At 38.2% G+C, this 23,603-nt stretch overlaps 2 protein-coding genes and 1 long non-coding RNA gene across 3 annotated transcripts; 1 reads left to right on the top strand and 2 right to left on the bottom strand.

The window, feature by feature from the left end:
• Positions 1 to 4,065: 4,065 nt before the first annotated feature.
• On the bottom strand, positions 4,066 to 4,919 carry LOC138869728 (uncharacterized mitochondrial protein AtMg00860-like). Its single transcript, XM_070147381.1, has 2 exons — positions 4,747 to 4,919; positions 4,066 to 4,579 (listed from the first exon to the last, which is right to left on the bottom strand). The coding sequence occupies exons 1-2, from the start codon at positions 4,917 to 4,919 to the stop codon at positions 4,066 to 4,068; spliced, it is 687 nt and encodes a 228-aa protein (XP_070003482.1).
• A 6,260-nt stretch (positions 4,920 to 11,179) lies between these two features.
• LOC138891150 (uncharacterized) lies at positions 11,180 to 13,276 on the bottom strand. The gene is made up of 2 exons (XR_011407471.1): positions 13,168 to 13,276; positions 11,180 to 12,234 (listed from the first exon to the last, which is right to left on the bottom strand). It is a non-coding gene; the product is annotated as an uncharacterized lncRNA (long non-coding RNA).
• Positions 13,277 to 13,779: 503 nt separating this feature from the next.
• On the top strand, positions 13,780 to 17,610 carry LOC104242335 (peroxynitrite isomerase Rv2717c-like). The gene is made up of 5 exons (XM_070147380.1): positions 13,780 to 13,793; positions 14,961 to 15,093; positions 16,565 to 16,705; positions 17,098 to 17,166; positions 17,416 to 17,610. Exons 1-5 carry the CDS (start codon positions 13,780 to 13,782, stop codon positions 17,533 to 17,535), a joined length of 477 nt encoding a protein of 158 aa, XP_070003481.1. The 3' UTR covers positions 17,536 to 17,610.
• Positions 17,611 to 23,603: the final 5,993 nt, after the last annotated feature.

The following is a 23,603-nucleotide window of genomic DNA, read 5'->3' as shown; positions in this document are numbered from 1 at the left end:
GTCTCATTTTACCTCTCGCGCTGGCTCCTTATGTATCAAGTGTTCATTTGCACTTATCTATCAATATCATCGGGTGCACAACCCTTACCGCTTCTCTCCGGCGTCATGCTTCCATAATTTTCTGGAGTCATATCATATCTATAGGATCTGAATAGATGTGTCACAACCCAATTTAGGATTATGACCGGCGCTTAGGAGCAAGTGCTCCCAACTAAGCCTCATCGGAAATTTTACAAAAAATCGGGCAGAGTTTCCCCTGTTTTTGGACCATCCCAAATTTTTCTTGTCTCAAATCAACAATCAAACATCCTAATAGCATACCAAACAATTGGCAACATGTCAATTAACCAATACAAGTCTCCACCATAACTAAACCACCAACTAACCACTAGAAATACTAATTTATCTCCAACTTTGATAAATGAGAACGATACTCAACATAAGACTATAATAACAAAAGAATACTCATGACACTAAAATAATGACTATGGAGCGACTCTAAGAGTTCAAAGAAAAGACCATAACAATAAATAAAATCTCTGCCCACGCGAACAAGTGCGAGGCTCACCGAGAAATATCAATATGTGCGCTCTAATTAACGAAATCCTCGCCTACGTCAACTGCTGTCTCTGGAAAAAATTAGCGGGAAATGAGTCGCAAGCTCAGTGAATAATAACACTTATCCACAACCATTTTTTATTGGGAACAAGTCAGAAAACATGCTAGCATATCAAATAGAAGATAACATAAAAATTCCCTTTCAGAAACAATAAATAATTTTCAGTCTCATCATGTTCTTCTTGTAATATAATACAAATAATAATTTAGTAATAAGCTCGGTAACCACTATACAATTTTAATATTCACATTTGGAAGGTTTCAATGAACGGATCATGTAATCGGTATAACTATGAACTTCTTCGCAAGAAGTCAAATATAACGGTAGTCCCTACTCGAGGGAAATCGGTAACGATATGCTAGTTCTATCTTCCCACAAGCGAAGGCTATAATGGTAATCTGTAATTACAAGGTGCACCAGGTCTAATAAACCCGCCGTTAGCTACGGGATCCTTCAATATCTACTCACATTTATACTTGTCTCTGTAATCCGTATATACTCGTAGAAACTATTTTAAAACAATATAGGGCATTTTGGTTCTTATCAAATCATATAATTTCCTTTCGATAACAGTAAATTCAAGTAACGGTTAAACAGATCTAGTGACACGAAAATATTTAAAACCACAGTATTTATCTCAAATAACTATTTCGGGATCATATCGAGTAAAAGACTTATCCCACATGCAACTCAAAATAATCGGTAAAATATTCATATTAAAAATCATGTGTAAATCATGCAAGTTATGAAAACACAAATTGCGGTAAGATTACTATTCACAATACTCATGCTGAAATACCAACTGCTTCACATCAAGCAACTCGTACAAATTCCTCTAATCAATCTATAATTTCATAACATTGATCTCGTGTTTATTGCCTCATTTAGGCTAAATCTTTCACTAATTTAGAATACCCAATCATCGAGGTTCATGTTTGAGTCTTAGTTTGTGGATTTATATTTAATCATAGAACTAGTCCATAATTCTATCAATTTTAAACTATTTAATATAATTTATTCCTCTAAAATTAGACCTATCAGTGGTTAAGCCAAACCTTTATAACCTCATTATTTCCATAGTAATTGTATATTTCTTTATATATAAGAGAAAGTTGATATTAAATTCTTTTGTACTACATGAAATTGCATAGATGCGGTGAAATAGTTTAACAGGTGAGGGAAAGAAGGTTAACCTCTTGAGTCGAATGAGAGCTTTAATACTTTCAATTTCAACTCCCAATTCTTCTTAAGGCCTTTGCCCAATGCTTTCTTCTTCTTCTTCTTCTTCTTCTTCTTCTTCTTCTTCTTCTTCTTCTTCTTCTTCTTCTTCTTCTTCTTCTTCTTCTTCTTCTTCTTCCCTTTCTTCCTTTCTCTGTTCTTTCTTTTTGTGCTTGTTTTGTATTTTTTTTGTTCTGCTTCGTTTCCTTCAGAAGCAATTTGCTTCTAAACCCTTTTCACCTTTTATTGGCAGATGTGCCAATGGGCTTCGGCCCTTTGGTTTAAATTCTTAACTTTTTTTTAGTTAGTTGATTTTTCTTTCTTTTTTGTAAAGAAAACTTAAATTATTTACTAAATACCCCATATGGCCTCATTTAAAATATTGGGGGTATTACACCCTCCCTACCTTATGAAATTCGGTCCCCGAATTTAACTCAAGTACGTACCTCTAGACTGAAACAAATAGGGATACTTCACTTGCATATCTTTTCCTACTTCCCAAGTAGCTTCTTCAACGGTATGATTTCTCCATAAAACTTTAACGAAAACAATTTTTTTTGACCGTAGCTTTCTTACTTGCCTATCAACAATTGCCATCGGCTCCTCCTTATAAGACATCTTTTCATCGAGCGGTATAGTCAGTGCTTCAATCACCTGAGATGAGTCTGATATACATTTTCTTAGCATTGATACATGAAACACTGGATGAATAAAGGATAACTCAAGAGGAATTACCAAACGATAAGCCACTGTTCCCACTCGGTCTAGTATCTCATACGGTCCTATAAACCTGGGGCTCAACTTGCCTCTTTTCCCAAACCGCATTACACCTTTCATAGGGGAGACTCGTAGGAACACTTTGTCTCCAATTGTGAACACTAAATCTCTTCTTCTCTTATCAACATAAGACTTTTGTCTGCTTTGAGCTGCAATCAATATTTGTCTGATCAACTGGGCCTTGTCCATAGCTTCTTGTACTAGGTCGGGTCCCAATAAGTTAGTCTCACCAGCTTCAAACCATCCGATAGGATAACGACACCTTCTACCATAAAATGCTTCATACGGTGCCATTTGAATACTAGACTGGAAGCTATTGTTGTAAGAAAATTCAGCTAACGGAAGATAAGTGTCCCAACTACCTCCAAACTCAAGAATGCAAGCTCTCAACATATCCTCCAAGATCTGAATAGTACGTTCAGACTGCCCGTCGGTCTGTGGATGGAACGCAGTACTAAGATCTACTCATGTACCCAATGCTTCTTGAAAAGATTTCCAAAAATGTGAAGTGAACTCTGATCCTCTATCAGAGATGATGGATACTGGAACTCCATGAAGTCGGAAAATTTTGTTCATAAATATCTGTGCATACATTACTCCACCATATGTAGTCTTCACCGGCAAAAAGTGTGTTGGTTTCGTCAGTCGATCTACAATCACCCATACCGAGTTATAACCTCTAAGGGTTCGTGGTATCCCGGTGACAAAATCCATAGTAATTCTTTCCCATTTCCACTCTAGAATCTCAATTTGTTGTAGTAGTCCTGCGGGTCGCTTATGCTCAGCCTTGACCTGCTAACAAGTTAAACAACTAGAAATAAAGTTAGCAACATCTTTCTTCATACCTTCCCACCAATAAAATTGCTTCAGGTCATGGTACATTTTTGTGGATCCAGGATGTATAGTATATAGTGTTGTGAGCTTCTTTAAGAATAGCATGTCTCAACCCATCTACGTCTGCTACACATAGTTTGTCACCCATTCGAAGAACACCATCACTTTCAACAATCATATCCTTGCTTTTACCAGCTAAGGCCTCATCTCTGTATTTGCATAATCGTTCATCCTTATATTGGGTGGCCTTAATACGCTCAACTAATGAAGACTTAGCCTGAGCACAAGCCAACAATGCCTCTGAATTTCTGACACTAAATCTGATACATGTATCTTCTAGTCTCTGAATATCTCTGGCCAAAAGTCTCTTTGCAGGGGCTATATGTTCCAAACTCCCCATAGATTTTCTACTCAATGCATCAGCCACCATATTAGCTTTTTCAGAATGATACAAAATAGAATAATCTTAGTCTTTGAGTAGTTCCATCCAACGACGCTGTCGAAGATTTAGATCTCTCTGCTGAAAGATATACTTCAGACTTTTATGGTCAGTATAAATCTCACAAGTTTTGCCGTATAGATAATGTCTCCAAATTACCAGTGCAACCATCTCCAAATCATGTGTACGATAGTTTTGCTCGTGCTTTTTTCAATTGTCTCGAAGCATAAGCAATAACACGACCATTTTGCATGAGAACACATCCTAATCCCACCCTTGAGGCGTCACAGAATACAGTAAATCCTCCAGAATCTGATGGTAAGGCTAATATTGGTGCAGTTATCAAACATGTTTTGAGTTTTTGAAAGCTCTGCTCACATTCCTCCGTCCATTGAAACTTTGCATTTTTCTGTGTTAGATTGGTCAGCGGCGCTGCTATTCTAAAGAAATCCTGCACAAAAACCCTATAATAGCCTAAAAAGCTGCGAATCTCTGTAGGAGAAGTAGGTCTGGGCCATTTCTGCACAGCTTCAATCTTCTTAGGATCTACCATAATTCCATCTTTGGATATATCATGCCCCAAAAATGCTACCGAGTCTAGCCAGAATTCACACTTCGAGAACTTAGCATAAAGTCGATGTTCTCGCAATGTCTGCAACATAGTCCTGAGATGATTCTCATGTTCTCCTTGGCTACAAGAATATATCAGGATATCATCAATAAATACTATTACAAATCTATCCAGAAATAGTTTGAACACCCTATTCATTAAATCCATGAATGCAGCTGGAGCATTTGTCAGACCAAAAGGCATCACAAGTTTCATAGTGCATGTATCGACTCCTGAAAGCAGTCTTACAAATCTATCAGGATATCATCAATAAATACTATTACAAATCTATCCAGAAACGGCTTGAACACCCTATTCATTAAATCCATGAATGCAGCTGGAGCATTTGTCAGACCAAAAGGCATCACAAGTTTCATAGTGCATGTGTCGACTCCTGAAAGCACTCTTAGAAATATCTTCATCTTTGATTCTATGTTGATGATAACCAGAACGGAGGTCAATCTTTGAAAAGTGGGAAGCTCCTTGTAACTGATCAAACATGTCATCTATACGAGGCAAAGGATATTTATTGTGTATTGTTATCTTGTTCAACTGCCTGTAGTCAATGCACATTCTCAGGGATCCGTCTTTCTTCTTTACGAACAGTATTGGTGCACCCTATGGTGATACACTAGGTCTAATAAAACCCTTATCTAACAAATCTTGTAACTGTTGCTTTAGCTCCCTCAACTCTGCTGGTTCCATTCGATATGGAGGTATCGATATGGGCTATGTGTCAGGTAGCAAATCAATACCAAAGTCTATTTCTCGTACTTGAGGCAATCCTGGTAAATCCTCAGGAAATACATTAGAAAATTCTCTCACTACGGGTACATTTTCTATACTGATTGTTTCCTTTATTTTGTCATTTACAATAGCTAAGAGACCCAAGCAACCTTTCTTCAGAAGTCGTTGAGCCTTCATAAAAGATACAATTTTGCAAGTCTCTAGAACCTGACTCCCTTTTAAAAAAAACTGGGTTCATTTGGTATCTCAAACTTAACTATCTTTGCATGACAATTGACTATAGCATAGCAAGAAGATAACCAATCCATTCCCATCAGCATGTCAAAGTCAATCATATCAAGTACAATAAGGTCAGCTAGAGTATCTCTTCCCTCAACCCGAATCTAACAAGCACGATACATGTATTCAGATAATAGAGACTCCAATAGGAGTAGCAACTAGAAAAGGATCATTCAATAGCTCAGGCTGTCTACTAAATCTCAAAGCAAAGTACGAAGACACATAGGAGTGGGTAGATCCCGGATCAATCAATGCAAGTGCATCAAATGAACAGACAGAAAGAATACATGTAACCAATGCATTAGAGGCCTGAGCATCCTGTCTAGTAAATGCAAAAACTCTCGCCTGACCTCTACCAGTATTGCCTTGTCCTTAATTCACAGTAGCACGGTCTCCAACACCGCAATCTATATGTCTTGTACCTGTAGCACCTGAAGTATTACAAGTAGTCTGAGTCGGTGTAGCTGACTGAATAGAAGCCTGGTTGAAATTTCTCGGAGGCTAAGGGCAATCCCTCAAGAGATGTCCCAACTGGCCACAACAAAAGCACTCTTCAGTTAGAACACGACATTGTCCCAAATGTGATCTACCACAAGTCTGGCAGACTGGAGTAATGTCATATATCTGCCCAAAATTACGATGTCTAGAAGATGATGGTCCCCTATTACCTTGTCTGTAATGTGGTCTGTATGTGGACTGTGAAGACATGTGTGTCCTTGTCTGAGAACCCTGTTGTTGTTGTTGTTGTCCCTGATTTCCTGCTCTTCTATTTTCACTAAAACCACCACTGAAAGCCCATCTTGTCTTGGCCTTATTACGTAAATCACTAGCTGCACGCTCCTCACGTCCTTTGTTTTCAATCTTTCTAGCAAGGTCGACTACATCATGGTAGTATAAAGTATTCATCTGTGGGGCTACTGCAGTGTATAGACGACCAACCAATCCATCAACAAACCTCTGAACTCGAGCTTCTTCAGTAGGCACTAAGTGAGGAGCATATATAGCCAGCTTATAGAACTTAGTGTTATATGTTGACACATCCATATCTAGAGTCTGAATCAATCTCTCAAAGTCTCTAGCATATTGTTGCATCAGACTGTCTGGAAGAAAATGATTCTTGAACAACTTAGTGAACTTGTCCCATGTCAGTGGTGGTGCTCCTGCTGGCCTTCCTAGAAATACCATTTCATACCATGTGTTGGCCATATCCTCTAGTTTGTATGCTGGAAGCTCCACGGCTCTCTCACTAGAACATCCAAGAGCACGTAATGCCTTGAGTGTCCCATCCAAGAAACTTTGAGGATCTACTGAATTATCGAAACCTGTGAATTTTGGTGATTTCAATTTTAGGAACTCGTGTAGGGACACTTCCTTATTCCCAAAAGGCTGAGTGTGTGTAGGTGTTTGTGTCTGTAAAGTAGCCTGAGGGGCTGAACTTCCGCCCTGAGTAGGCATTAATGCCTCTAACATATTCAATAACCTTGCCACTACATCTGCAGGTAAGGCAACAGTAGGTACAACAGTTGGCACTGGTGGTGGAGCATTCTGAACTCCCTGCTCTTGCACTTGATATGGCATAACATCTTGGGTTTGACCCATGTTCCCAACTTGAGGTTGAGGGGCAGTCTGTCTTCTAGTTTGATGAACCCCAACTTGACCGCCACCCCAGGTAGCACCACGTCCAGCAGATGAGGGTGTACGTGTCCTAGCCATCTGCGAAATAAATATTCCAAAGTTAATCTCAAGTTATCTCAACACACGATCAAAGAATGAAAGAAGGGAAAACATTCCTAAATGTTCAGTAGCCTCGAGATATGGGCGCCTACATACCCATGAACAAGACTCTACTAAACATTGCTCCATGACTCGAGACTTAAATCCTAAGCTCTGATACCAACTTTGTCACGACCCAATTTACGATTGTGACCGGCACTTAGGAGCAAGTAAGCCTTATCGGAAATTTTACAGAAAATCGAGCAGAGTTTCCCCCGTTTTTGGACCATCCCAAAAAAAATTCTGTCTCAAATCAACAACCAAACATCCTAATATAATACCAAACAATTGATAACATGTCAATTAACTAATACAAGTCTCCACCATGACTAAACCACCAACTAACCACTAGAAATACTAATTTATCTCCAACTTTGATAAATGAGAACGATACTCAACATAAGACTATAATAACAAAAGAATACTCGGGACACTAAAATAATGACTATGGAGCGACTCTAAGAGTTCAAAGAAAAGACCATAACAATAAATAAAATCTTTGCCCACGCGAACAAGTGCGAGGCTCACCGAGAAATATCAATATGTGTGCTCTAATTAACGAAATCCTCGCTTGCGTCAACTGCTGTCTCTGAAAAAGATTGGCGGGGAATGAGTCGCTAGCTCAGTGAGTAATAACACTTAATCACAATCGTTTTTTATTGGGGACAAGTCAGAAAACATGCTAGTATCTAAAACAGAAGATAACATATAAATGCCCTTTCAAAAACAATAAATAATTTTCAGTCTCATCATGTTCTTCTTGTAATATAATACAAATAATAATTTAGTAATGAGCTCGGTAACCACTGTACAATTTTAGTATTCACATTTGGGAGGTTTCAATGAACGGATCATGTAATCGGTATAACTGTGGACTTTTTCGCAAGAAGTCAAATCTAACGGTAGTCCCTACTCGAGGAAAATCAGTAACGATATGCTAGTTCTACCTTCCCACTAGGGAGGGCTATATCGGTAATCTGTAATTACAAGGTGCACCGGGTCTAACAAACCCGCCGTTAGCTACGAGATCCTTCAATGTCTAATCCCATTTATACTTGTCTCTGTAATCCGTATATACTCATAGAAACTATTTTAAAACAATATAAGGCATTTCGGTTCTTATCAAATCATATAATTTCCTTTCGATAACAGTAAATTCAAGTAACGGTCAAACAGATCTAGTGACACGAAAATATTTAAAACCACGGTATTCATCTCAAATAACTATTTCGGTATCATATCGAGTAAAAGACTTGTCCCACATGCAACTCAAAATAATCGGGACATATTCACATTAAAAATCATATGTAAATCATGCAAGTTATGAAAACACAAAGTGCGATAAGCTTACTACTCACAGTACTCGTGCTGAAATACCAACTGCTTCACCTCAAGCAACTCGTACAAATTCCTCCAATTAATCTATAATTTCATAACATTGATATCGTGTTAATCGCCTCATTTAGGCTAAATCTTTCACTAATTTAGAATAACCAATCATCGAGGTTCATGTTTGAGTCTTAGTTTGTGGATTTGTATTTAATCATAGAACTAGTCCATAATTCTATCAATTTCAAACTATTTAGTATAATTTATTCCTCTAAACCTAGACCTATCAGTGCTTAAACCAAACCTTTATAACCTCATTATCTCTATAGTAATTGTATATTTCTTTATATATATAAGAGAAAGTTGATATTGAATTCTTTTGTACTACATGAAATTGCATAGATGCGGTGAAATAGTTTAACAAGTGAGGGAAAGAAGGTTAACCTCTTGAGTCGAAGGAGAGCTTTAATACTTTCAATTTCAACTCCCAATTCTTCTTAAGGCATTTGCCCAAATCTTTCTTCTTCTTCTCTTTTCCCCCTTTTTCCTTTCTCTGTTCGTTTTTTTTGTGTGCGCATTTTGTATTTTTTTTGTTCTGCTTTGTTTCCTTCAGAAGCAATTTGCTTCTAAACCCTTTTCACCTTTTATTGGAAGATGTGCCAATGGGCTTCGGCCCTTTGGTTTAAATTCTTAACCTTTTTTAGTTAGTTGATTTTTTTCTTTCTTTTTTTAAAAGAAAACTTAAATTATTTACTAAATACCCCATATGACCTCATTTAAAATATTGGGGGTATTACAAGATGCTATCTCATTTCTTTCACCGTTTTACCGCATTCCTACTTTATTATTCCATAGTTACCTCTTCCTCTTGCCATTTTTTTCCACATTTTCACTAACATCTTACGCCTTGCGATACCCTCTCTATACCAGGGATAATCGAATTTATTACGCACAAGGGTAACACTTAGTATAACTGGCACACTTAGTCTCTTAAGCTTAACTCTGCTCGATGTGATTTCTTTAGGGAAGCATCTTCCTAAATGAACCTTAAAGGTTATTCTTTTGTTCATTCTATTATTGTCGGAACGTTATCTCTGAAATTCTCATGATATCAACCATTATAAAATTCTTCAGTCCCTAATTCATGTTTAGTTTATCTTGTTCACCAGCCCATACTGATTTTTATTATTCTGGGGTCTAACCTTTCCTTCTAGTAATCACGTTGAAGTCACCAACTCATTTCTCGAAATAAGGATATGACTTTATGGCTTATACTCTTTTATTGCCTCAAGATATGTCACCTATTGTATTTTTCCTTCACTTGACTATAGACTCTGTCATCGTGTCATATTTTGATTTAATGTTATCACCCATATATTACATCATATTCAGGATGCTTCATTTACTCTCTTCTTATTCTCTGGATAATATCTTTATCTATCACTTTATTCTGAAACTTGAACAAAATATTCTTTCACTTTTAGCTCCCCTTATTTTATCTCGCTGGATCTTCAAAATGCCTAACATTCTTCCCTTTTTTTTTACTCGGGGCTGGAGTCATACTAAGGGAAATATTTTTCCCTTCTAGGATTCCACTACCTATCTTCTAAAATTTCTGAATATTTTAGTATTCATATCTGATTGTACTATTCTAAAGTTCACCATCTAGGTGTCTCACAAAAAGATCTATTACCACATTTGCACCATCCTTCGGATACATTAGTTAATGATAACAATCCATCCACAATTTTTGGGTTACTCAAACCCGAACTGAATCTTGATATCACATTCTTCTCTTAAACTATATTTGTAATCTCCCATAAGGTATAACTGAGATGGGTGTGGTCAATTGTATATATCACCATTAATATTGAAGGTAACACCAATACTTACATTTCTCTGCTTGAATTGTAAATACTGATATTCTTCATTAACTAGGTACCTCTTACCCTTCGTCATCTTGCTTGTTTTACTTGATGAAACTTGTGTCTACTTTCCGATTCACTTATTCCTTTTTACCATACGTGTGGATAGATATTCTTGTCGTAGGGCTCCTTATCAAGAAGCTTACACTTCTTAGAACACACATGATCTGCTGAAGACCCCACATTTGCTCATCATAAGCATGATGCAAAATCGAGTTCCTCTGACTCAACTCTTCCACAACCACATTCAATCTCATACCAACTGTTTATTTGGATGAGGTATCGTTGTATTACGAATTTAATAGAATTTAGAAGTTTGAATTCTTACAATTGAGCTCTACAACACGATCTAGAGCAAGAAGAAAAAGTGACGGTCCTAAATGCCCTGTAGCCTCCTACTTATAAGTGTGGTGCACAACACACCCATAAACAAGACTTTACTAGACACGGCTTGTAGACTCCCTAGGACAGAACTGCTCTGATACCACTTCTGTCACAACCCAAACCGAAGGGCCGCGACGGGTACCCGGTGCCTTACTTAACCGAGTACCAACATAACATATCTTTCTTATTATACTATCTTGAATAAATGAGCCAGAAACCATCCATAAGATAACAAGAATAAAACATAAGGGAATACTCAACATATGACGACCCAACATGATATACAAACTTATACATGTGACATAAGGGCCTATAAGGCTGACATAACCATTTGTAAACTCAATACATAGGCCAACAAGGCCATACAAGTATCCATAAACCTAACATATGTCTACAAACCTCTAAGAGTACATAAAATCATAAAGGTCGGGATACAGCCCCGCCATACCAATCAATACATATCCAAAGCATACTGACCAAATAGGCAACTCCGGAGCAAGTGGAGTGCACCAACACCTTCGCTGAGCTGATAGCCTACTCAGAGGAATGTCAACCCATTAATTGGGACCTGCGAGCATGAAACGTAGCATCCCCAGGCAAAAGGGACATCAGTACTAATAAAGTATCGAGTATGTAAGGCAGGAAAGCATAAACAAGAACAGTAATATAAAGAGAGATAGAAGAGATACAACCTGTAACATCTTCGTGCCTTTGGGGGCTACTGACATGAAATGCATAATACATATATATATATAAACTTTTAAAAACTTACGCCTCTATAGGCATCATCATCATCATCATATCGTACCCGACCTCAAAGAGAACTCGGTAAAAACGTACCCAACCATCATAAGGCTCAGTAGAATCATACCTGGCCACGTGGAGCTCGATAAATCCAACTGATCAGTGGTTGCACAATAGGTGTCGTACCCGGCCTACTATAGCACAACTTGGTAGAGTAAAATATATACTATATATAATGCATACTAGACTCATGAAATCACGTTTTAAACCTTTTGGAGTGACTTAAGGTCCTTTCATGTTCGATTAACATTATGGACATCATACCATCAATATGAGATTCTATAGGATTCAAGGATCATACATACTTGCTTAGAATAACTTTATAAGGAAAGAACAACATGGGCAACCTTAGTTGCTAGGAGTAGATCAGTTATGAAATACCGTATTCATTTCACTTTAGATCATGCCAAAAGAAAGAGGGAAGTGCCTTAACATACCTTAACCATGGTGAGTCCTTAATACCTTCCAAGCTACTCTTCAAACAACTCAACTCAATCTACCATTGCATAACGAGATTCAAAATCAATATTGAATAAAGGCTAAGTCTACAACTTAAACTTGTAGTTCGTTTATATAAATTCGGGTAGCATCTCCCCTAAAACAAGAGCCTCCTCCAATACCATATACAAACAACAATTTCCAGAGAAATCCAGCAATACATAATTATCAATAACAAGACACCATAAAACAACAACAAGTCATAACTATTTTACGACGAGCGACAAGCTCCAATTGGAATTCGTATACCCCATATCATCCCTTATAGACTTTTTACTTTAACTTAATAGTATCATTAACATAATAATGAATTCATTCATCAATAATTCCAGCCTTATACCATATATCCATAACAAAGAAAATGATCCACAACTCCAATTATTCTTAATGAGCAACGTTATTCACTAGTTCATGTCTAGTTCATCCATTTAACTTAAACAATGCCAAGATAACCTTAAGCTCCTGTAGGAACACAATATAATTACCTCCTACAGTAGATTCAAGTCGAAATCCATATTATATTTAGCTTACAATAGCCCAACATACCCCAATCAATTCATACCAAAAACGACGACTATAGTAGTGTCCAACACCCCAAAAATATTACAAAGATTGACTAATCCATCATTTCGCCATTAAGTGGTGTTTCTCCACACAATTTATCTTCCAAAAACTCCATTAAATAGCAGCAAAATATACATCCCAAAAGTTACATGAAACATCCCACAAAATAGTCCATTACAAATCAAATAACTCGAACTCACAACTTCCGATCACCGTCCTGTGAGTTCTAACTATTATGAAATAAATTAATCAATCTTCCTTGATGTTTAAGAGCTTGAAACCAGAAATTAGGAATTTTTATTAACTTCAAAATACCTTCCAAAACTCAAACTACAAAGAAAAAGACAGGCTATATAGCAATACTTACGTCGAGGGGATCGTTCTAGTGTTATTGCTTCGTAATTTCGTGCCTCGGACGATAATCTTATTGGATAACCTTGGGGATAGCTTAAGGGTGAGGTTAGGGGTCTTATTTGGTCGAGCTCTCTGGAAACATGCAGAAAGAGATGAGAAAAAGGAGATAGTCTCCATTTTGTTGAAAAGTCAAAAGGTGCTACTTGGCACCATCTCATTGGCCCTTTTTCAAATACTTATATCTTTTTATCCGGATATCGTATGAGCAAATGGTTAAGAGCGTTGGAAACTACATTCTAAGATCTTCAATTTGGTATATAATATGTCCTAAAAAGACCTCATATAGTACACGAAATTTATTACTTAATAAGCTCTATTACAAGGCAAATCCTTAGTCGGTTTTTCCGCAACTTAAATCTGATTTTTCTCAAACTTTATACTTCATATACAAACATCATATATAGTCATATAATGGCTTTAAACTCATTTAAATCATGATTAACAAGTCTTATATTCATCTTAACTTGCTTAACACTTCGACAAACCTTTCTTATTCTTGTAGAAGGATTTCATCCTTTTAGAGCTTACATCAAGTGACTCACGACGTACTTTCAGGTACAAAAACATGGATTATAACAAGTAGGTCGTCAGCAAAACTCAAATGAGTGATGCCTAGCTTCTTGCACTTGGGATGAAAGTTGAATTAATTATTATTCTTCAAATCTGCAAGCAGCCTACTTAGATATTCCATAGCTAGAGCGAACAAGAATGGTGACATTGGGTCACTCTGTCTGAGCCCCTTTACAGTAGGAAAAGGTTAAGCCAATTCACCATTAATCACACTTTGCATACAGGCTGCTACCCATTGTGTGAATCTGTGAGGAAATCCTAACCCCTCCATAATTTGCATACAAGTTGCTACCCAATGAACAAATTAAAGTTAATACAATCAATTTTATTATTAATTAATGCTAAAAGATAGATTGTTTAATATGTATGAATGCTTTAATCAATGGAAGTTGAACGAAGGGATTAGTTAACTAATACACATTCTAACCTTCATATTTTATTTAATCATGAATAAAATAATAGGATTTGAGGTAAATATCATATGCCGGTAAATTTTTGTTAACTATTTACTTGGTCAAAGCTAGACAAGAGGGGTTGCTCTGATGGTAAGCAACCTCCACTTCCAACTAAGAAGTTGTGAATTCGAGTTTCCCCAAGAGCAAGGTGGGAAGTTTTTGGAGGGAAGGATGCCGATGGTCTATTTTGAAAACAGCCTTTGTACCCCAGGATAGGGATAAGGTCTGCATACACACTACCCTCCCTAGACCCCACTAAATGAGATTATACTGGTTTGTTGTTGTTGTTACTTGGTCAAAGCAATGTAATGATAAGCAGCCGTCCAAATAGTAGCATTTACTTGGTCAAAGTCAAAGCAATGTACTCTTGAGTACTATGAGGCCCTTTGGACATAAGAATTTTTTCCTTTTTTTTTTCAACAAAATTCATTTTTTTTCGAATTAAGTATTTGACCATAAAATTTCTAATTTTTAGTAGAAGGTAAATTTTGGAAATTTTTGAAAATTTTAAAAACTCCAAAATATTATTTTTCAAAATTCTCTCATCATATCACTAACAAAATTTCAAAAACAATCCAAAATTATATTCATATCCGAACACAACTTTAGTTTTTAAATACCGTTCAAAAAGAATTTCGCTTTTTTTTTGGAATTTTACAATTCTTATATCCCAACGCCCACTATATGAGTATGGGAACTCAACAGTCTGTCTACTGAAAAGAAAAAAAAAACGGAGAGAAGCATACGATAATGATGGAGGAGGGAACTGGAGAGGTGAAGGCGAAGGCTTTTTCCCAACTATTTCTTCCTTCAATTACTCCGAAGAGCTCCAATTTTCACACTCTCCTAACAAGGTTAGTTTCTGATTAAGCTCTTCGAATGAAATTAATTGGCATACGCCGCTCGAATCTATATTAATAGGTGCGGAGTTTAAGAAATAAATAAAAAAGACTTTTAAACTTGTGGTCGGGAACAAATTATAAATCATTTCATTTAAGATAAAAATGAGAACTTTACACTCTGTTTGGATCATTGTTCCCCATCGTTTATAATGTATTGTATTATATCGTATTGGATTGTATCGTTTTATGAATACAATGTTTGGATAGATTGTATTGTTTGTTATTGTTAAATAATATTTAGTTGTTTGGTTTGACTGTATCATACTGTACTGTAACTGATAAGTTTACTACAATAACCTCAATTGTTTAAATATTAAATTTATCAAAAATTATTCATAAAAATAATTTTAAAAAACAAAACAGAAAGAGGCAAAATACCTTAAAAAATAAGCGAGACAGAAGAATGCAAAACAAAGGAGCACAACTAATTAGAATTGAGCTAAAAGCAAATTAGGAGAAAAAATAAAACAGAAGACGGCAAAACACGTTTAACGTTGGCGGCAAAAGTTTTTGGAAAAAAATAAAGTAGGCTATAGGTTTGAGATTTGGAGTTAAATAGAAAAAAGGTAAAGGTTAAAATAGAATTATGGAGTAATAAGTTAGGGTATAATTGGAAAGAAAAATAGGAAACAATCTCACCACACCAAATCAGTTGTTTCAAAAAAGAGGACTTTTCATTGTTCTGGAACAATGGATATAATAATACAATACAACCAATTTTAATGAAACAATCAAAACAAACATTGTTTTGGGATAACAATACATTACGATACAATGAGAAACAACCATCCAAACAAGCTGTTAAAGTTAAATTGTTTGTAAGATATAGAAAAGTATCATTTTTTGGGACAAACTAAAAAAAATGATAGAGATATTGTAACAGCCCAATCCACTAGTTATACTGTACGCTTTGGCTCTAGGCCCGCACGGCTTTAAAACGCATCACTAGGGTTTAAGACTTGCTTACTTATATACCTAGCATATCTCCCCTGTTTTGTCAACGTGAGATTCGTCTAAGGTGTCACATACACCCCACTTAAGGACTCAGCGTTCAAGTTTGCCCCACCATCAACCCTCCCACTAGTGATATTATCCGCTTTGGACCTAGGCCCGCACGGTTTTAAAACGCGTCATTAGGGTTTAAGACTTGTTTACTTATATACTCTGCATATCTCCTCTATTTTTTCATCGTGAGATTCATCTAGGGATTCACATACACCCCACTTAAGGACTCAACATCTAGGTTTGCCCCACCATCAACCCGCCCACTAGTGATATTGTCCTCTTTGGGCGTAGGGCTGTACGACTTTAAAATGTGTCACTAGAGTCTAAGACTTATTTACTTTATACTTTATTTACTTGTGGATTTGACTAGGGTGTCACAAATACCTTTGGTCTAAAATTTGCTTTTTCTGCTAATCAGCCCGTGATAGCTTATTCTCAAAAGACAAGGAACTTGAAATCCACACAACCTTTGCATTCGGAGAGTGGATACTGGAGGCCTAAACCCGATGGAACAATTGAAGTCGTCATTGCTCAAAGCACTGGTCTTGTTGAAGTCCAGGTGATTTTCTCCTTATGCATAATCATATGCAACTTTTGACATAGACATTTTACATAGAAACTTGTTTCTGTGGAGTTTAAGTTCTTTGCACAGACATATTCACACAATCAGGCCATTTATAACGTGTTATAGGTAAATATCTGTAACAAGCGTTATAACTATCAAAGGTAAAAATTCAGTAATTGTGTATATAACTTAAATCCATTTTTGCGAGCCATGGGTCATGCCTCGGAATTTCATGTTATCAAATTTTTTAGATGTGCTAAGGACATTTTTCATGTTTGGGTGGGCAGTTCTAATATTGAGCTGGCAATTTGAAATGGCTGTTGTTGCTAAAACTCCAGACTCGCTAACAGTTCTAATATCATCATATTTCTACTTTGATTCTACAGAAAGGAACATATGACATGAAAGAGGGAGTTGTGAAGCTTAAAAGAGAACTGGTCGGCAATGCTTCCAAGGTAACCTCCTCTTGCAGCAGTGCTTATCTAACTAGAGATTTCATAGGAGAAGAAGAATCCTTACATAAAACAAATTTTTCTAGTCTAATGAGAAAACATGTCACAGTTGTAATAAGTTTCCTTTTTTGTGCTTTGAATTGAGATTGACTTGGTCTTTAGTCTACCCTGATGAAACCTAAAATAATGAGAAAACATTTCATGGTTGCAATAAGTTTGACTAATGTGATCCTTCACTTACCTGATGGACAGGTCAAGGAGATCAGTCGAGTTTTTAAAGTGGAGAATTGTGAACTATCTTATGTTGTGGAAATGGCCACCAGTCTAATTGGTCTTCAGCCGCATCTCAAAGCCTCGCTTAAGAAGGTCTAGGCAGCCAGCTCATGACAGGAGACATCAGTATCTATACTATACCCCTGATGCACTTGTTCACTGGTCTTTGTGTGTATTGACATATTATCTTTGATAACCGTATATAAATTTTATCTTGTCTTGCCACAAGTACGATATTGAATGTTAATTTGTAACAAACAAAATTATATTGATGATAAACTGATTTCCAGACCACAAAGAGTGGTCTGTTCCTCAACTTCTGGGAGTAACTAGAGTAAAAAAGAAAGGAAAAACTGAGAAAAGGGAGGTTCCAGATCTAATTTCTAAGCTAAATAATTATAAGCAAGTTCATCCATAGCATTACTGGTTGATTCTTCTCCTATTTATGCTACTCGGTGCAAGATTGTCCTTTGTCCTCTTCTATAACGGCTTGGCAGAGGTTTATTCTCTTGGGATCTGGGACCACATAATGGTCCATATATTTGGGTGGATGTTTCTCTCTGGTGCTGCGCCTATGGACCTGTGATGTGTCATGCTGATTTGTTACAATGCCGCCCCCGTAGAGACGAACCTTGCCCTCAAGGTTCTGATCAGGAAGCCTGCGAAGGAGAGTTTGAGAATCTTCTCAGGTGGCATCTGAAACTGGGAGGCCTAACCATTTGATAAGACATTGGTGGATCTGCTGTCCCCCTCTAGAAATGGATCTACATTGCAATACATCTTCTGGGAGGAGAACCAAGGAAGAAGATTGATCCAAAAGGTCTATTGGGGTGATCTGGTGAGATGGATTGCCTAAGCATTTTCGCAAGACTGAAACGTGGAATATAGGGTGAATTTTGGATGAAGGAGGAAGTGCGAGTTTATAAGCAACTGCGCCCACTCGCCGAACAATCTGGAAGGGACCAAAGAAGCGTCTACTCAATTTGGTGTGGCATTGTAGGCGTACTGAGAGCTGATGATAGGGACAAAGGCGGACATACACCCAATCTCCCACATTAAATTGCACTTTTCTGCGACCTTTGTCAGCATTGGATTTCATACAATCCTGGGCATGGAGTAAATTGGCTTTTAAAATAGCCAATACTTCATCCCGTTGTCGAAGGGAAGCAGCTACAGCAGGGTTGGTAGAACTGTCCCGGATATACTGGAAAACGATTGGCGGAGGACGACCATACACCACCTCAAATGGAGTAAGTTTAGAACTGTGGAGGTATGAAGTATTATACCAAAATTCTGCCCACGGCAACAGCGAAAACCAAGTAGAAGGAGTGTTGGATGCAAAGCAGCGAAGATACATTTCCAAACACTTATTAAGTGCCTCTGTTTGACCGTCCAACTGAGGATGGTACACGGAACTCATGGCCAATTGAGTCCCTTGCAGCCGATGAAGTTCATTCCAAAATTCAGATAGGAAGAGAGGATCTCTGTCTGAAACAATTGTTGCTGGGAAGCCATGTAGACGGATGAACTCATGAACAAATACTTCAGCAACTTTTTGACTGGTGAAATTAGTTGGTAATGCAATAAAGTGTCCATATTTGAATAGACGATCCACAATCACCAATATAATAGTGCGACTCTGAGACGGTGGAAGGCCAGTGATGAAATTCATCGAAATGTCGTCGAAGATCACATCTGGAATTGGCAAAGGAGACAATAAACTAGCCGGTTTTAAAGTAGAATCCTTCATTTGTTGACAAACCTGGCACTCCATGACAAACTTTAGAACATCAGCTCTCATACTATCCTAGAAAAAATTGGAGGAAAGGCGATGAAATGTGCGCGAAACTCCAGCATGACCCCCCAATCTTAGAAGAATGGAATTCAGCGAGCAATAAAGAGCGAAGTTTTTCATCCTTAGGTACCACCAAGCGGTTGCGAAACAAAAGCAGGCCCTCCTGAAATGAAAAGTGAGGTAAGGAAGTTGGATCCTTTACCAACTTTTGTTGTAAAGCCCTCAATTCCTTATATGTTGTGTTTAAAGCTCGTAATTGGTCTATCAAAGCCATTTTAGTGACCGCTAATGATAGAGCATGAAGAGCAGGAACTCGAGATAAAGCATCACCTGCCGAATTTAATCTCCCTGGGCGATAGTGGATCTCAAAGTCATACCTAATAAGCTTACTGAGCCAGCGTTGTTGTTCTGGAGTTTGAATCACTTGACTGGTAAGTGATTTCAAAGGCTGCTGATCAGTGATGATAATGAATCGACGGCCCAGTAAATATTGTCTCCATTTCTGCACCGCTTGGGTGATGGCGAACATTTCTCTATTTTAAGTGGAAGCAACTTGCATCCTAGAAGACAACTTTTGAGTGAAGAAGGCAACCGAGTGACCATCCTGGGAAAGCACTGCACCAATACCTCATCCAGAAGCATCTGTTTCCACGGTGAAGACCTTAGAAAAATTAGGCAAGGAGAGGACTGGAACTAAACTCAAAGCTTGTTTTAGTTTGGTAAAAGCAAGCAATGCCTCATCTAACCATATAAATGAATCTTTCTTTAGAAGATCTGTAAAAAAAGGGAAGCTAATTGTGCATAACTTTTGACAAATCGGCGGTAGTATCCAGTTAAACCCAGAAAGCCTCTCACATCCTTAACTGATGAAGGTATAGGCCATGAGAGTATTGCAGCTATTTTTTCTGGATCAACCTGAAGACCCTCAACAGAAAGAATATGTCCCAAGTAAGAAATGGATGTTTGGCCAAAGTGACACTTCTAACGCATGACAACCAACGAATTTTGGCGCAAAATATCAAACACAGAACCAAGATGTGCCAAGTGAGCGTCCCATGACTGACTATAAACAAGTATATCATCGAAAAAAACTAAAACAAACCGCCGAAGGAATGGTTTAAAAATAGAGTTCATGGTTGCTTAGAAGGTAGAAGGTGCATTTGGGAGCCCAAACGGCATGACGGTAAACTCATAGTGCCCGTCATGAGTGCGGAATGCCGTCTTTTCAATATCTGGTGGGTGAAGTCGGATTTGATGATAACCGGCCAATAAATCCAATTTGGAGAAGAATCGAGCGTTATGCAACTCATCAAACAATTCATCCACAGTTGGGATGGGGAATCTATCTTTCACTGTGATAGAATTTAAAGCCCGATAATCTACACAAAATTACCATGTACCATCTTTCTTTAGAACCAGTAGAACAGGGGACGAATAAGGACTAGAGCTAGGGCTAATGACGCCCGTTTTGAGCATTTCGGATACATGGCGCTCAATTTCTGCCTTCTGAAAATGGGGGTAGCGATAGAGGCGTACATTAATTGGGCTAGCTCCTGGTAAAAGTGGTATGTGATGGTCTTGGGATCTGGATGGAGAAAATGATGTAGGTGGCTGAAAAACATCAAGGTAAGACTTAAGGAGTGAAGACAAGTTAGGGGGATACTCCGATGGATCGGTGGTATTGGTGGAGTGAAGGTCCAGACGCAAAACATAAGAAATGGAGTTAGTCTAGGAAAAATGACGAAGGGTGGAAACATTTATCTGAGCTGGGGAAGAAACAGGGTCACCCACCCAACGAATGTGCTGGCCAGAAATGGTAAATTCAAAAGTACGTTTGACATAATCAGAGAGGCTTGGCCCTAAAGTGGCCAACCAATACACCCCCAAGACCAAATCTGAACCGTGTAAATCAATAACAAAGAAAGTGGTGGAAAAAGACTATCCTTGAATGGTGATACAAACCACATGGATCATTCCCAGACAACGTAATGTTTGGCCATTTCCTACCATCACTGAAAACGCCGAAGCAGGTTCAATGGGTGGTTTGAGTTTTCTGGCTGCCCTGGGATGGATGAAATTGTGGGTGCTCCCCCCGTCAATGAGAACCTGAACTAGATTTCCTTTGACAGTACCCGTAAATCGAAAGGTAGTTGGATCTCGACCTCCGGCAAGAGCGTGAAGACTAATGGTAAGGAGGGAAGGATTGTCTGAGAGATTGTCTGGTGGAGATGCATCAGAAGGCTGGGGTGAAGTGTCTAAAGGATTCTCATCGGTGGTATCTTCTTCTGGCAGTAGAAGAAAGAGTTGAGGTTGGGAAGAACAACGATGATCCTTCTGCCATTTTTCATCACAGTTAAAACAAAGATTGAGGTCACGTTTGCATTGTAGTTCCGCTTGTGTAAGTTTCTTGAAAGGTACACGACCAACACCCAACAAAGAAGCAGCTGGAGAAGGTGATGATTGGGAAAGGGGCTGGTTTGGTTTAGGTGAGCTGCAGTGTGATGGGCGAAAGGGAGGGGAGTGGGTCTATTAAATGGAGTGGGCTGGGGTGACAATTTGGGTTGGGCCAAGTGTTTCTCTTCTTGCAAAAATGTCAGCCCAATGGCCTCGTTAAGATCCACCAGTCTAAAAGACAATACATCTCCTTTAATAGCTGGGTGAAGCCCAGATGTAAAACAATGTTTGAGCATCGGTGGTGACATCTCCGTTGTTCGATTTGCAAGTTTTTCAAACTGAGAAAGATACTCACGGACAGAGGCAGTCATCTGTAATTTAGCCAACAAGCTCTCTGGAGATTTCAGTGACTTGGTCCCAAAACGATATACAACAGCTTTGAGAAAGTGAGCCCACCCGCACAACTGACGATTGCGATATATCCACTGGTATCACTCCCTTGCTTCGCCTTCAAGAAAGAAGGAACAAAGGTCCAAGCGGTCCTCATCGGCAACATGATGCCTGTCAAAATATTGAGTAGCTTGCAAAGTCCAACTCTCAGCATGGAGACTGTCGAACTTGGGCAAATCGATTGGTGTTGGTTTATCACGCTGAAAGGGCATAAATGGATGTTGGGTCATTGGATAAATCTATTGTTGTGGTTGTTGGGCTAAAGTAGGAGCATAATTTGGTAGCTGGGTAAAAGTATGTGGCGAAGGTGTAGAAGAAGGACCTGGGTTAGAAGAAAGAGGGCTGGTGGTGGGCGGCGGCGGTGCCGACGGCGATGGACGCATAGATGCCAACTGAGAAACAATGTCCTGAAGGACAGTGTTAATGGATTCCAGAGCATTGGTATGTGAAGCAGAGTCAGCTTGCAGTTGCTTAACAGCTTCATCTAGTGATTTCAAACGGGTATTGTGAGCTTCATCACCCATTTGTAGAGGGAGGGTCAACGAAAGCACCAAATGTAACAAACAAAATTATATTGATGATAAACTGATTTCCAGATCACAAAGAGAGGCTTGTTCCTCAACTTCTGGGAGTAACTAGAGCAAAAAAGAAAGGAAAAACTGAGAAAAGGGAGGTTTCAGATCTAATTTCTAAGCTAAAGAATTATAAGCAAGTTCATCCATAGCATTACTGGTTGATTCTTCTCCTATTTATGCTACTCGGTGCAAGACTGTCCTTTGTCCTTTTCTATAACGGCTTGACAGAGGTTTATTCTCTTGGGATCTGGGACCACAGAATGGTCCATATATTTGGGTGGATGTTTCTCTCTGGTGCTGCGCCTAGGGCCCTGTGACGTGTCATGCTGATTTGTTACATAATTTCAAGATAAAGCTCTACTCCATATGTAATAATACAAGCTTTCAGTTACCTATTTTTCAACTCCTATACAATCTATTTTGTGCTATCATTTACAAAGCATGATGTCATGACTCAATAAACAAGAATCTGTTCATTTCTACTTTCTTGGTGCAAATAAGAAGTTGAACAACATCATGAAGTAATTGAGAGGAGCAATGCTTTGTGAAGATCTCCAGCAGATATACCTTTCTTGATTAGTGAAATAATATAGTCTATGAAGTCTGAATCACACGGTAATGTTATAGGGCCACCACTCGGTAACCCAAACTCTTCTTCAGACATGCTTAAAAGTTGCCTAATGACCTCATTTTCAAGGTTAGCCAAGGGAATGACGAACCGTGCTTAGTCAGCTGTATATACTACAAATTGACCCTTTTCAACTATAGAGGATGAGGATGTACTACAACTGTCTGTATCACTGCCATTTCTTGGAAATGAAATCCCCTTCCTCTGCTTGGCTGCGAACTTCTGCCATCTCTTGGCCATGTTAATGAGTTTCTTAGTACTGAGCATCTTCATTTCTCTGGAAAACTAGAAACAAGAAAGTAAATAAGAACTTTAGGGATCTTTG

The sequence above is a fragment of the Nicotiana sylvestris genome, chromosome 5 (assembly GCF_000393655.2).
Source record: "Nicotiana sylvestris chromosome 5, ASM39365v2, whole genome shotgun sequence".
In the NCBI taxonomy this organism is placed as follows: domain Eukaryota; kingdom Viridiplantae; phylum Streptophyta; class Magnoliopsida; order Solanales; family Solanaceae; genus Nicotiana; species Nicotiana sylvestris.
The sequence above is the reverse complement of the archived record's forward strand: the minus strand, read 5'-3'. Positions and strand labels throughout refer to the sequence as shown.